General features: G+C 35.2%; 1 protein-coding gene across 1 annotated transcript; it reads right to left on the minus strand.

The window, feature by feature from the left end:
• Positions 1-2,935: 2,935 nt before the first annotated feature.
• adad2 (adenosine deaminase domain containing 2) lies at positions 2,936-15,897 on the minus strand. Its single transcript, XM_682091.10, has 9 exons — positions 15,854-15,897; positions 13,899-14,316; positions 13,701-13,829; positions 11,888-12,038; positions 11,203-11,370; positions 8,530-8,741; positions 8,154-8,388; positions 3,732-3,864; positions 2,936-3,610 (listed from the first exon to the last, which is right to left on the minus strand). Exons 2-9 carry the CDS (start codon positions 14,311-14,313, stop codon positions 3,500-3,502), a joined length of 1,554 nt encoding a protein of 517 aa, XP_687183.1. The 5' UTR covers positions 14,314-14,316; positions 15,854-15,897; the 3' UTR covers positions 2,936-3,499.
• Positions 15,898-16,191: the final 294 nt, after the last annotated feature.

Consider the following 16,191-nt stretch of genomic DNA (forward strand, 5'->3'; position numbering starts at 1 on the left):
GCATTTAGCATCAACAACATGAAAGCATGGATCCATCCTGCCTTGTATCAGTGGTTCAGGCTGCTGATGGTGGCGTATTAGTGTGGAGGATATTTTCTTGGCACACTTTGTGCTCATTAGTACCAATTGAGCATTGTGTCAGTGCCATAGCCTACCTGAGTATAGTTGCTGACCATGTCCATCCCTTATGACCAGTGTACCCAATCTTCTGATGGCTACTTCCAGCATGATGCACCATGTCAAAAAGTGTGAATCATCTCGGACTGATATCTTGAACATGACAATGAGTTCACTGTACTCAAATGGCCTCCACAGTCACCAGAACTCAATCCAATAGAGCACTGTTGGCATGTGGTGGAATGGGAGATTCACATAATAGATGTGCAGTCAACAAATCTGCAGCAACTGATGCTATCATGTCAATATGGACCAAAATCTCTGAGGAAGATTCCAGTACCTTGTTGAATCTATAAGGATTAAGGCAGTTCTAAAGGTAAAAGGGGGCCTGAATCGGTACTAGTAAGGTGTCCCTAATAAAGTGGCCAGTGGATGTATCTGTATAGGGTTATGTACAATTTGCATGAAGCCTAAAATTAAGGCAAAGAGAAACGATATACCAGATAAAACAAATATAGAAGAACAAACAAAAACATGCTAAATCAAGTGAGCACTACAAAAAATAAATAAATTAGGCAAACAGAAAATAATGAAAACTATATTTTGCAGTTTCCGAACTCAAATAAATTTTCTTAAATAAAATGATTAAGTAGTCGGAAATGGAAATTTAGGCTATCATTTCACATTGTTTGCATCTGTAACTCGTCTCCTGAATGCAGCCAACCAGCAGCATCTCGTATTATGTTATCATTATGGCAACAATCATGTTTTACATTTCACAAAAAATTGGAAATCAATAATCGACTCCAAAAGCCATTAAAAACCATTATATTAAAAAAAGACTTAAATTTGCCCTCTCGTTTAAATTCCACTGAATTTCACCCTCACTTGTAAAACAGTGAGTTTTATTTTGAGCAATTGTCGAATTAAACTTGGGGGTGTGCAATTATTTTCCCCAACGGGCCATATTAGACTCTGGAGCAGTTTTAGAGCAAGTGAGATAAATCTAGCCTGAAAACTCCTCAGAAGGAAATCTAACCACTGTTGAACTTGAACAAGTGCACAAAAGTAAAGTTAAATATCTGAGATGAATATGCCACTACAGCACACAAATGATCACCAGAGAGGATCTGTATCTGGATTTTTAAAATCGTTTGTCTGAGGTAATAATCAGTCTATGCGTATTCTATACATAGTGTGAAGCTGTCTGTTTGGTTCTTGTCACGTGACTGTCACACGCATTGACTATGGGTCACACACGACATTCGGACATTGGACAGTCACTCAAGTCATTTGACACGACTGTTGGAAAACGTCCCCTTGTGGCAGTCGCACAGAACTTTCAGTTTTGTCGTGCACCATGGAAGAGAAGCTGGATTCTCGCCGTGTCCGAAATAAAGGGGTGCACAAGCAAGAGTCTTCTCCCTCCGTTCACCATGGTTGAATGATTAAGTGAAAAATGAAGGAACTAAACTGAATACAAAAAAATGAAGGGAATGTGGAGACAACATATATATTTTTATTACTCTCACTTATGAATAAAATTGTTTAAGATGCTCTTTTTGTCTGATTCAAAAATAACGAAAAAAAATGTAATTTCTCATCTCCCGCGCACGGTTCTGCTTAGACAACAGGGGAATACATCCGGTTGACCGGTCGCATCACAGTTCAAATATTTTAACGGATCCGCAGAACTCCACGCAGCTCCTGGACTACTCTCCATTGGAAATGAATGACTTCTGTCCCTTGTGGAGATATATCCCATTGCCCTTGTGTGCAGAAGAAAAAGTTGAACTACTGTCTTGTTAGTTTACTCGCTAAAGTCTGTCAGCTTTGCGCACACACGGCCCAGTTTTTCGGTTGATTTTTAGTTAATACTTCACGCTGGCCGATCAAAGATGTCCAGGGGTCTGCAAGACGCCCAGAGGGCGTAAAATCACCAAATCTGATCTAAACAAACCCAAGCAGTCCGATTCCTCATTTCAATCTCTTTCCTTTTTTTAAGCATTTCATCTTTTAATTATTTGCACACTTTTGAATGGAAGTTTACCAAAATAAAGTGTAGTGTAACCCTACAAAACATGTGGGGCACATAAATTCAAAGTAGCCTAATGTTTAACAGTTAAAATGTTAAAAAATATACGTTTATAAACGAGTACCAGTTCAAATGTGACTAAGTGATTAACCGACCTTTTTCAGCGCATCATATCCAGGAGGTTAGCTATGACAAGCCGCCCACAGACAAAACTCTCTCTCCTGAAGAACTCCCATTTACGGCTTTATCCAACAATGGAATGCTTTTCTTTACCCATCTCGGCACAAACCACGGTCATGTCGTTTCAGGAAGTACGTATTTATGCCTATGTATAGCGAGATGTGAAAACGAAACCCCTCAACATTTACGATAAACTGAATCACTGGTTGGTTTAGTATACCGTTTGACTGCTTCAAGTTTGTTTGTTTCTGTAAAAAAAATGCAACAGTTTTATTAATAATCTTTTAAATTAGGTCATAGGTGGCCTGTCATTGCTGAGACTCCTATAGTAGTGATTTTACAAAGTCTGCTAGGCAATCCAGAACTGCAAACAAATGGAGAACTGAGAGAAAGAAATCAAATGTTTCAGGAACTAAAATAATGTTTTGATTACGGTGACCTAACTGATAAAGGCTTGAAATTATACTCCTTTTGTGTGTGAATATGACTGTGACAGTAATCAGTGGTGATATTTTAGTCTTTGCGTTGTCATCTCCATTTTTAACTTTATTCTTGAAATATGTAATTGTTGATTCAGCTTCCTGTCAAAACAACTATCTATTAAGATCAGCAATCCTTAGGATATTTTTATTGTTCACTTTATCACACATCACACAGAGGCATTAACATGAAACATGGGAAATACTGCACAAATAAAACAAGCATTTTAATATAAAATAACTGCTTTGTCAAAAATAAATACTAGTGCTGGGAGAAAATTAATTACATCCAAAATAAGATTCTGTTTTGACATAATTTAAGTGTGTGTATTGTAGATACTTATTATACACACAGATGTGCATATATTTGAGGAAATATTAATTTAGATATTTTTTTAATATTATTATTTTTATTATATATGTGTCAAAACAAACTTTTATTTGATATGATTAATCTCTGCCAAGCACTAAAAAAAAAACACTATTTTCAAACAGAATATTTTCAGTACAAGTGCAATTATATGCAGTTATATCTACCAGATATATCATGAACTAGGAACTTGCATATGAACGTAATTCTTGAAACATCAATAAACACTAAAAAAGAAAGGTTGCCGTTTCCTGAACATCAAAAGCCTGAAATGACTAGAAATCCTAGATGTATTTCAAGGGTTGTTCAACTTGTCATTTAGCGGCTGAAGCAATCTACCAAGTGTTTGGAGTTCCACGGTCCAGCATTATTGGTCAAGAATTGCATGTTGACTTGAGTCTTTGTCTCCTGATACAACTGGGCAGCCATCTAGACAAAATGTAAAGCACATCAGCAGTTATAAACAGTCAATTACAGCAAATTTATATACATTCTATCTAATATTTCATAATATATATTTGTGGATAGTGTGAAAACTCTGTACACATACTTTTGCACTGCGATACGTGGTGAAAGACAGAAGCTCATGGTGGCCTGCCAGTCCCGCTAATTTTCTGAAGCAGAAGTACAACGCTCTTTTACAGAGTCTGCTGGATGACCCAGGACCGCTTACAAATGGAGAACTGTAAGAGAGAGCAATAAAAAGGATTTAGGGTCTAATTGTAGAGGGCCACTGTTCTCCAGAACTACAATGCTAAATTTCTCAACTGGTATATTTGAAAAATGCCATTAGGGCGGTCAATTGAGTACAATTTTTAATAATTTTATCGACACAAAGCGGGCTATTAAATTTGTCAGAAAAACTACACAAAGAAATTCTATAAGTCAAATGTTTTTAGTATAAAATCTGAAAAAGCATCACAGACATTTTAAAAAATAGCTATAGATTTGATTTAACTTAGAACTTATTACAAATTATTTAGGCTACAATGGTCAAGATTAGTTTTTGTTTTTCAGAATAAATTTCACCCCCAATACTTTGCTGCAGGAATTTAAGACCTTTGCTAATGAGTTCCAACCAACAAATCAATGAGAATGTTAAAATCCGTTCAACATAAGCCTTATAGAAGGCAACTAATCTGTCAACATTAAAATTAGCTGATTTCCCCAAACAATTAACTCTTTGTTGACCCATTCTAAACAGTCTTTAAGTTCTCTCTGCACATTATTGTTTATTACAAATAATAGTACCTATGTACCATCAGTTACTTAAATATGTTTGTTATCAACCATTGTACCTGGAACTGCTTCCGCCACAGGTCAATGCACATATCTTTTGTTTAATCTGTTTTAACAATTAGACCAGCTGATTTGCAAAATGCTCAACAAGAGGTCTGTGTTCCGTGTGGTCAGTGATGGTTTCAGTGGCTTGCCACAAGGTCAGAGCGTTTTTGCTATTACTGATGTGTTGATTTTTTCTCTCTTTATGTCATTAGACCAGTGTTAATTTTGTTGAAGAACAAGTTTCTATCGACGAAAACTAAATAAAAAATGAATTAATGATGACGATAACTATAATAAAAATATACTGACATTTTCATTGACTCATAAAAACTAGACAAGAATGTGAATGAGGGACTTTTTTTGGTAAATATCCAATCACAAGTAATCTTGGTGTGTTGCAGGACGCACACACGCACTTTTGAAAAGTAACTGGTCCACAGTAAACACGGGATGTGATTACATCATCTTGCATGGGGTGTCCATCAGATTACACTAAAATGAATTTGCAACAGCTAGGAGAAAAAGAAGATTTACGTTTGATGTCAAGACAAAAAGACCGCAAACCGTTTGGGGGAGGAAATAGCTGATAAAAACAACAAGTCTTAAGCGACATCAGCATGCCATTACTCTACTTATTTATTAAGTGCTATAGATAGGCACCATGTACTGTAACACCAGCTACAACAGTAAAGCTTGCTATATACTGACATTGCAAATTGAACTTAAACTATATTAATCACTTTCAAAGATTTAATTGCATGAAACTGTTTAACAGACTGATCAAAAAGACTATTGTTTTATTTATTCTTACATGTATATTAATTGCAGACACATAATTTTACATATTAATAATTATGAATTAAATAAACAATGCATATCTAATTTTTCATTCACTCATTCATTTTCTTGTCGGCTCAGTCCCTTTATTAATCCGGGGTCGCCACAGCGGAATGAACCGCCAACTTATCCAGCAATTTTTTACGCAGAGGATGCCCTTCCAGCCGCAACCCATCTCTGGGAAACATCCACACACACATTCACACACACACTCATACATAACCCACGCAAAGGCAGGGAGAACATGCAAACTCCACACAGAAACGCCAACTGAGCCGAGGTTCGAACCAGCGACCTTCTTGCTGTGAGGCGACAGCACTACCTACTGCGCCACTGCCTCGCCCCATATCTAATTTTTATCAGACTGTTTAATTTAATTTTAAGTTAGAATATTCTGCATAAATAAATGTATACAATATTTAATTACATTGGACTTAAATTAAACCCAATATATTTAGTCAACTAAATCTAGAGTAGATTTAATCAATTAAAATCTTATGAAATTTAGTTGACTAAAACGATTCAGAAGACTAAAATATAACTAATAAAACTAATATACACTAAATAAACTAATATAAACTAAAATCATGCAGAAAACTAAAATATGACTTTAACTAAAATGGAATTTTAGTCAAAACACTAAGACTAAAACTGAATCAAAATTTGCTGTTAAAAATAACTCTGCATTAGACATGTTTAATTTCAGGTTTTTGCAGCCCATGAATTTCTGCTTTCATCCATGGTTTCTGGTTAGTGTGGTGATGCTTTCCCCTTGCTGGAAAATTTACATGCGAGTACAACTTTGAGTTTCATGGTTCTGGTTCATGGCTCATTTCGGTCCTTGAGGGCCGGTGTCCCTGCAGGGTTTAGCTCCAGCTTGCCTCAACACACCTGCCTGGGTGTTTTAAGTATACCTAGTAAGACCTTGATTAGCTTGTACAGGTGTGTTTGATTAGAGTTGGAGCTAAAATCTGCAGGACACCGGCCCTCCAGGAACAAGTTTGGTGACCCTTGGACTATAGAATACACAAGACATGCAACTTGTATAGTTTTGAATGGAGAAAAGGGTAACGGTCAATATGATGAATAAAGCCCTGCCTTCTAGTACAGTAGCCAATCATCAATCGCTATAGATTGACAATTTTCTGGGGGAGGGGCTAAATCCAGATATGAGTTTCTGCCAATTTTGTGAGACTCGAACATTTAGAAATGAAACTAAAGAGACAGTTGTTGTTTAATTTAATTGTTGATTCCTAAAATAACATTTAATTGAAAGATTGGCATACAATTTAATGTTTCCCCATTCAAACAGAATGCCCAAGCATACTGCCTGAGAGGCATTTCAAAGCTGGCCGCCAAGTAAAATGACTCCTTAAAGGTACTTTGGTTGTAGTTACCAGCTATGGTAAAAAGGAGCCGTGGTTTTTGGTTGCATGCTAACAAAAACGTTGTTTAGTTCACAAAGTGAGCCCTTAAGATGTGATTATGTTTGACACTCAGTGCTTCCCACACAGATTTTACTTTGGCGGGCTAGGTGTATTTGGTGACAATTATTTTTTACTATTATCATCCTTTTACACTTTTTTTTATCTGCCCAATAGCCTAACATCCGCAATCGATTAACCAGTGGAAATTCTCCTCTCGCCCTACACATTTCCTACTTCTTGTTGTATGTGCGCAAGAACTGTCACAGACAGTCTGAAGAGACCCAGAGAGATGCACTTTTTTAGGACTTATAATGTGTCCGTCCGAGGTTTCTTAACCTCCTAATAAATGCCCAGGATTCGGCATTTGGTTTCGCTTTCGAAGCTGCCGTCATTTTTATTTTAGGCCTGATTTACTTTGGATTAGCTTCGCAGCTGACATCGTCCACACAGCCACAAAAATGAGAGAAACTTTAAATAATTAATTCTTTGATCTAAACGATTCAGATAAACTTTTCTAGTTACTCAGAGAGGCTGAAATTACATTTAAACTGGCTGCAAAATATATGTACACCATTAGAAATGATAAATTAACTCATTTGTCTTAATTAAATAATCCATCCTTTTCATTATTGTAATTGTTAAGTTTTTAGAGATATTTATTCCATAGATGTTTTTATTCTGTTATGTCATTTATATTGATGATAATGATGTTACATATTTTAAACATATCTGACAATATCAAACAGATATTTATACAAATCAACACATCTAAAATGCCAGCAACAGATTTTAATGTTTTAAAATCTTTTATTTAAAAAAAAATCTTAAGATTTTAAGAATAAATGTAAAGCAAATAGTGGATGTTTTTTTTTTCCAACAGTCTTAAAAAACTCAACCCATTAAATAGAAACAATGTATAACAAATAAAAATTACTTTTTCTGTTGCATGTCTGTAACGTGCCATGGGTAAAAGGTGTGTTTCAATCAGGTTACCACCACAAGTATATTTCAAACCTGTGGGAAGCACTGAACACTAATCAATTAAATGAAATGCAAGATGCATTTACTGCATTCAAAAAATGTATACTTTATTTTTTCCATAATTAATGTAATTAATATTATATCTATACTGATTTTTCAAAGTTAGCTCAATAACTAATTGATTTGAAATCGGTTTATAACCACTAAGGCAGTGGTCACCAAACTTGTTCCTGGAGGGCCGGTGTCCTGCAGATTTTAGCTCCAACCCTAATCAAACACACCTGAACAAGCTAATTAAGGTCTTACTAGGTATGCTTAAAACACCCAGGCAGGTGTGTTGAGGCAAGTTGGAGCTAAACCCTGCAGGGACCCGCCCTCCAGGACCGAGATTGGTGACCCATGCACTAAGGCTTTGATAAAAGACAACTTCAAAAAACACTGACTTGTTGATGGCATAGCCAGTGGTGCTGTCCAGTATCTCAATACTGGAGTCTCCCAAGCACCAGTTGACACTGAGGTCCTTGCAGTACTCATTGTTCTCCCCAGGCCCCACGTTCTCTCCACTCAGGAAGAAGATGCTGGTTTGTTTGAATGGAGGAGGCAGTGCATCTGTCCAGCCTGTACCCAGACGCTTGTTGATGATTTCAGACACTTTCTCTGAGCAGTGCCTAGAATCACCTTGGCAACAAGCAGAGAAAAGGTTAATGAGTAAAGCCATTCTTCTAGCTGTGAATGACTTGCACAGCTTCAATAAAGATCCAATTAAGATATTAGGAAACATTTGGAGTGCTCGGCCACTTGCTAATGTGTATAGCTTACCAAGCACAAAGCTGGTGATGTAGACTGGGTTAATGAAATGACTCAGTAGCGCTCCCTGCAGGCCAGTAACAGTCCAGCGTGTGAGTTTAGCACTGTCAGACATGCAACATGTGCGAGCACCCCACACACTTGGAAGCAGGAAGGCAGCAGGAATGAGAGAACCCTTAGCATGGCACTGCAGCTTCAGAGCTGAGTAAGCACTGTTTTGAGACCTGTGAGAGATTACAGATTTTTCACTCATTTTGTTTTGTAATGTCAATTTTAAAGACTAGATGAATGAAATTCATATGACTCACAAACGGCTAGCGCTAAGGAAATTTTCAAATGGTCCAGATAGAAAAGATTTTAATTTGCCCTATCAAAAATGTATTATAATGTAATACTTTTAATAACACAATAATATTTAATAATAAAAAAGGTAAATATTTTAGATATTGCTTAGCAAAATATTTAAATACTGTGTAAAAACAAGCAAGCCTTTTTTTCAGAAAAATAATTAAACCATTATGGTAAATAGAGTTAAAATGACCTTTTTAAATAAAAAGTTTTATAAAGATTATTGGTTATTGTATAGGTGTTGGCCAGATTGGGTAGATATACAGTACATGAACAAAGGAAAAAGATTTAAGACCTACAACACAATATTTCAGTAAATTTAAGACTTTTTAAGGCCCAAAATTTCGATTTTGACATTTAAAACATTTTAAGTCCCTGCAGGCGCCCTGAATATACATTAGACAGAATTGACGTAATGAGTCAACCAGGGTTGTCAAACTTTGGAAAACGACAGCCCTGCAGAATTTATTTCCAACAGGGCTACAGAAAGGAAGAAAATTGTAGCATTTTGTGCAGTCATTCACCATATTACTGACAAACAGCTGAACCACTGTGCAAAAAAAAAAAAAAATCAGGGGTGTGTTTCTGAAAACCATCATTAACCAACTAAGGTCGCAAGTTCCGTCGTTACAAATATAGTTAGTTGATTTGCCGTTTCCCAAATCCATCGTTCCAACAAACATTTGCAAACTGCGACACAAACTTGTACACTTGCAACTACACCTCTTGAGTTGTAGTTAGAAACATATTTCCTGGCTGTGTTCTATTCCCAGTAATTCCATTTTGAACACAGCCATGGTTCATGACGAAAGATATAGGTGACCTTTTATTTTAAAAGCTGAATTTACGTTGTGTCTCCAAAAATTGTGAAAACAAAAATATATAGGATACATTAATGCTTTTCATTTATAGTAGGTTATTTATCAAGTATCTGTACTGTATATGACATGGGCCTGTTGGTTAGAACATTTCTGCAGTGTTTTGCATGTGTCAAATTGTAAAAGTAAACTTTAAAAAAAAAGAACAATATCCAACTTAATAATAATCATAATAACCATCATCATCATCAAAATTGTTATTATTAAACTATTACATTTTTTAAATTTCTTAATAAATAATTAATAATAAATTTAATTTCTTAATAGCCTCATTATTTACAGTATATGATTTATATCAATTACAATACGTGTTAGCTTTTTGTAAGTGATTTTATGTTTTAGAACAGAATATGGAGCATTATAATTTTGTAAAAGAAACACAGGCCCTTTATGTGTCGTTTATATATATTTAAATTATTATGAAAAACCAGTGCATGTTTCTACCAAAACTAATATTGTTTCTTTTTTTATGCGTGTGCGTGTAAAACAATGTAATTTGCACAAAGAAATTATTGGTTCTTCTTTATGAAGTTCTTACCACCCCATTTAAAGCATCATTATGGGTACTTTACATTATAACTAATGTGGTTCAAACAATGGATCTGCGACAGAGAAACTACAGGTTTTGGCAAACACTCATCACTACATCGTTCTTTTCCCAAACGATGCATCGTACTATGATAGTTCAGCCCCGAGTTACGTCGTTGTTTGGGAAACGCACCCCAGGTTAGAAGGCTTGTCATTAAACAAATCCTCAACTAATATCATGCTTTTACTGTAGTCTTACTAATAGCAGCCATTGGCAGAAACTTATGATATACTTATATAATGTAGTTAATGTATCAAATATATTACATATTATTGTTTTTGACTTGGAGCAGAATCTGAGTTTGACATTCATGCAGTATGTGTATTACATTAAAATGACACTAACAGAACTATGACAGAATTGATTTATAGAGTCAACCAGGGTCGTCAAACTCTGCTTCTGGAAAACAACAGCTCTAGAATTTAGTTCCAATAGAGCCACAGAAAGCATGAAAATTGTCACATTTGGGCAGCCAATCACCACATATCTAACAGCTGAAACACTGCACAACAACAATCAGGTTTCATTACACAAATAGTAAACTATTACCATGGTTATTACTGTAGTAATATGGCTTTATCTGTAGTAATAATAAAACATGATATACTTATATAATGTAATTAATATAAAATATATTATATATGAGTAATGTAATAAAATTTTGCTACTGTATTTTGAAAAATAATAATAACATATTTAAGTTTTTCTTGTTTTAAATACAAACAAATGATTGTCACACTCTGAAATGCCCATTAAAGGTGGATTTATCCTGTTGGGAATCTCTATTGATCCCGAAGACCTTGATAAGCTAGTAATATATTCTCTGTCAAAAACCATGCAGTATGTGTATTATTTTAAAATTATACTAACAAAACTATGCACTGAGCTGCTCCTTTTGGGGTTTTGTTGGTGTATAGATGAAGGTAAATATGTGGCTTGAGCTGAAGCAGTCGTTCGGCTGGAACGCTTTCCAAAATTGAGCGCTGCTTCATGTCTGGATCCGCACTGTAGAACAGCAGGAGCTGCTTGTACAAGTACCTGTAACACCATACAGGACAACAGACACATTTTTCTAATTTTAGTTAAAACTGCGGTCAGAAGAGAGATGATAATGAATCAAAATATTTTACCAAAACTGTAATAGGGATTAAGACACGCTCTCACTTACCTTAGAATTGAGACTTGAAATACTTAATACTGGAGACTAAAAGTGCAATTTATTCATTATTTATTCACCTTCAAGTGGTTCCAATTCTTTATCAGTTTCTTTTTATTTTGAATGCAATAGAATATATTTTGAAGAAAGCTGACATCCACAGGAGGGAAAGAATATTATGGAAATTAATGTTTACCTCTTTCCAACATTCTTTGAAATATTTTTGTATTAAAACTTTAGTTTTAAAAAGTTTTGGAACAAGTGAAAGGAGAACAAATAATGACAGAGTTTTCAGTTACAGAAATAAATACAAATGAAATGTTCATGTGAGTACATAGTATGCACAACAGATGTTTATCATATATGCTTGTCTTTATATCTTGTTCAAAATCATTGCACCTTTTGAGGGCTCTGCGGGCAATGACAATAGCATGGCAGTCATGGACAACAGATCCTGTGTAAGAAAGCCATCCACTGCAGCAGCTCTGACCCGATCCCAGAGCTACCACTTCATAATTCTCACAGCGCTGGCCACCTGTGTCCCGCACCTCTGAAACACACATCAAATAAATATATTTCATTCATTTACTTCTTTTCAGCTTAGTCACAGCGGAACTTATCCAGCTTATGTCTTTACGCAGCGGATACCCTTCCAACCACAACCCATCACTGGGAAACATCCATTCATCCATCCACACACTCATTCACACACACATACACTAATGAGCCAAAAAAGTCTAACTATTTATTTAGTCATGTTTATTAAAAAGTATTTGAAAAATTAGCCAATTAGCTAAATTTATATATACATTTTTAAATAGAACCTTTCACAAAAAGGCATTTAATGGTCATCAGTTTATATAATCCTTTAAAACCTTTAATATTTAGATTTGTATACAAGATTTGTATATTTTTTAAGTTTTAAGGACTTAAATAATTGTGATGTTTAATGTAAACATAACCTTTTTGGTTTTGATAGTTTTATTAAATTTAATTATCTTAAATAGTTTTTTAAATGTTTAATAATCATGTTCCAATGCTGTTTTCAGATATAATCATTAGGCACCAGACCTCTCACAGAGTCACACGGGTAACTGCTAATGGTGACAAATGGTGAAAAACAGAATGACCAAAAGAGGTCTTACACTTTGGCACTAGACCCAATGTGTAGGACCTCTTTTGATCAACCTGTTTTTTCTGTTAAGGGAACCAAATTGTGGAATAATTTATCTGTTAGTCTAACATTAGAAAGTAATATAAATGTTTTAGAAGTGTTCTTAAAAAGTGGTTAAAAACAAAACAGCAGTGTTTTCATATAGTCTACTATTAGTTTGTTTGATCATGCCGCCTTTGCTTTAGCCTTACAGTAATTTTATTAATGTTGTGTATATGTATCTTTTTTATTTTCATTTTATGTCAAGCCTCCCGTGGACAGGTGTTGAGAATTAGCAAGTCTGCTAAAACACTTAAAGGTGCAGTAGGTGATTGTCTTCAGAAATGTTTTGCTTTGGACAGCAGAGGAGGGACTGTGTTTCAAAGATATTATACTAACCGGACAGCATTGTGGCAGATCACCTGCGGCACCTTTAAACAAATGCATTTGCTTGTCCATGTACATGTCAAATAAATAAATAAAAAGTATATTTTAAAGCTAAAGTTTGTGTTTCCAGCAAATAAAAAAAAACAAGTAAACACTTACGGGAGGTTTTTCTAATGCAGTGTCTATAAGAGGGACAGTAAATTTGGCATTGTTTTTACTCCAGGCTGCCGTTATCAGTCTCACACAATTTGTTTTGTTATTTTAAAGGTCATAAAAACACGATTGTAGAGTTTTTCTTTTACTGTTTGAGCAAACTGGAATGCAAAATAATGTATAATGTGGTACTTTTCCATCCATTTCTATCTAACTTTACAGAACTATGATGACTTTCGCAGCTGAAAAACTTGTAAATGTGAAAAAGGTTTATTGTTTTTATTTTAGTTTAGTGCATATATTAGTTTTTTATTTTAAATGTAGTCTGCATATTTGTCTCTTAGGTCTTGTTTTGTATTTTCAGTACTATCTCTTTTTGTTAAATTCATAGTAAAGTGTTCTTGAGCTCTGGAAATGCGCTATATAAATAAAAATGTGTTATTATTACTAAAAAATACTAATAAATAAAGAATTTGCTTTTATTTATGATTTAACAATATAACCTTGTCTCACACTCACCTCTTTCCAGTACAAAAGCAGCAAAGCAGCTCTTAGTGCTGTGGTATTCTGGGCATTCCCTGAGTAGCTTGTCAAAACGTCCAGTACACAAAGCTGTTACGCGATTTTTGTGCCAGTCTGCGAACTTCACTGTAAGAGCAAGGAGAGTTTTAAACAAAAGTAAAAGTCAGCATAATGTAAAATCTTCAGTCAGTGTACCTCCAGTTCTCTGGTCCCTCGTGAGAGAGCCATCAGTGGCATCTTCCAGTAAATCTACTGTGGCTTCAGGTGCCGTAACACTGCTCAGGCTCCATCCAGATAGGGAAGTAACGTCAGAGGAAGAGCCCAGGTCTTCCATTTGGGGAGGGGAATCCGGTGACTGCACCTCTTGGGTTTGGTGGCCTACGGAAGATTGTCCCTCAACATCATCTAAGCAGTGTAACTCTGGATTAGTGGACTGACTCTCTTCTCCAGCAGACCGGGAATCCTCAATCTCGCTGTTAGGGGTTAGCGGTCTGAGGCTGGCCCTGTGGATGCCAAAGGTGGGCTCTCTTTCAGAGGCAAAGCGCATCATTAGGGTGGCAGCCATTCGTGGAAGCCGCTTCCCCTCTGTGCTGACACCATGGTTTGCCATTATCTGTTGTAAGAAATCAGACAGTTTTTAAAATTTACCTTAAACTTTTCGTATGAGTGGTCACAGATCTAGGAAACTTAGTCACTCGAGACTTTTGGTCTCATTCACTTCCATTGATTTTTTAGCCATAAAATAATAGCTTGTTATGCTGCTTGATGTTGCAAACTGGGAGCTGTTTCATACATATTGTTTAGAAAAGCAGGGATTAAAGTCTTCAATGAGCCAAACTAAATGTCCATGCTTAAATTGGTTCCATAACAGCAAGTTGAAGATCATTTGATCTAACGAATCTGAGTTCAGTTTAAATAATCTAGATAACAGCTTGTGTATGTTACTGTCATGAAACCTTAAAGGTTAAGCATAGATGCATGATTATGTTGTGTGCTAACATGGCAACTACAAGAACTGAAAGATCTCTGAAATGAGACACAGCCACGTTTGTTTTTAGAGTTTAAAAATATAAAAATTTAAACATAATAATCAAAAACTGCGAGAGAGAAAGCTGACAGGAAATTACAGATTGTCTCAATAGGCTACATATGTAGCAATATATTTTAAAATATAGGCCATTATTTAGGCCTATTAACATTAAATTAAATATTAAGAGGTTAAGTGAATTAAAATTAAAGTTATAGCAGCTGATAGTTATCATTAAATGTTTGTTTCCCAGCATAAGTTGCCGAACTAACTGAGTTTGAACTATCATAAATTTGATTTATGATAAAATTTATTGTGAATTTATAAATAAATTATGAACAAAATCTGCCATTAATAAACCTGACTTACCAGAATAAGCCTGGCTTTTACTCTAAGCTTGGTTAATGGAACAGCCCCTGGTCTTTTGTAATTATATTATTTCTATGTACAGTCATTAACACATTTGTTTGTAGTAGTTTGAGCTTTTCTGCCATTTGTTATTCCAAGTCATTTCTCCCCAAGGTAATTGAATAGGAATTCCTAAAATTATCCCAAATACATATGAATCACATCCATATATATTTATAAACACTCTTGGTGACCTTCTAACATGAATAATACCAATTTTAATCTGAAGAAATTCTTAATCTGACCTGCGAACTATAAAAAAAAATCATGATTTACATTTATATAAATTGTTTACTGAATTAGACTAGCTTGGAAAACTCACATTATTTACATATGTTTGATTGTCTTTTGTTGCTCTGATTACATCTACTGTCTTATTTGTCAGTCACTTTGGATAAAAGCATCAGCCACATGATTTAAATAGAAAATATGATGACAGATACAGACAGATCAGACACAAGAAGTGGCAAATCTTAGCTCGAGAGACATCACATACGACCTAAATACAGCAAATAACCTTTACATGCATGAACGTGAGCTAGAATGTATTTACAACCGGACGCTCGGTTTAGCTTTAACGTTACTCCTACAAAACGTGTTATAAAAGTGCTTATTAAGCAGTGATTCGATGGAATTTAAATGACTTGTCGTGTTGCAAAGCTGAAAAAAGTCTACAACTTAACAGCTTACAGAACATAAGTAATTGTAACGTTACCTGACTTGTAAATGAGCTTCAGCGTCGAATAATCGTTCACCTGCGATGTTGAAGCACAAGGTGGAGCTAATAAGGGGGCGGAGTCTACACGAGGGCCGTGATGACGATTGTGCGTCAAAGATGGATGAAAAACAAAACTACTTTTCATGATGTTCCTTGGAAGATTGTGTGGTCTTTAACCAACAACTTTTTAATCACAAATAAGATTAAAGAGGTTACCTTCGGTTTATCAGAGTTTATCCGGTGAATGTTTATATAAAATGCTTCCTGGATAGATTTCCTTTGTTCCTTTTGTGGAATAATAAGATTTTTTGGAAAGAATTAAGTTTATTTATATA

Source organism: Danio rerio, chromosome 7, assembly GCF_049306965.1.
Source record: "Danio rerio strain Tuebingen ecotype United States chromosome 7, GRCz12tu, whole genome shotgun sequence".
Lineage (NCBI taxonomy): Eukaryota > Metazoa > Chordata > Actinopteri > Cypriniformes > Danionidae > Danio > Danio rerio.

What these genes read in the sequence shown, in the direction of transcription:
- adad2 (XM_682091.10), bottom strand. Translation starts at nt 14,313, where the DNA reads ATGGCAAACCATGGTGTCAGCACAGAGGGGAAGCGGCTTCCACGAATG. An exon ending in GAGGGACCAGAGAACTGGAG is followed by an intron (nt 13,830 to 13,898) that starts GTACACTGACTG and finishes TTGCTCTTACAG; the next exon opens with TGAAGTTCGCAGACTGGCAC. An exon ending in CCACGTATCGCAGTGCAAAA is followed by an intron (nt 3,611 to 3,731) that starts GTATGTGTACAG and finishes CATTTTGTCTAG; the next exon opens with ATGGCTGCCCAGTTGTATCA.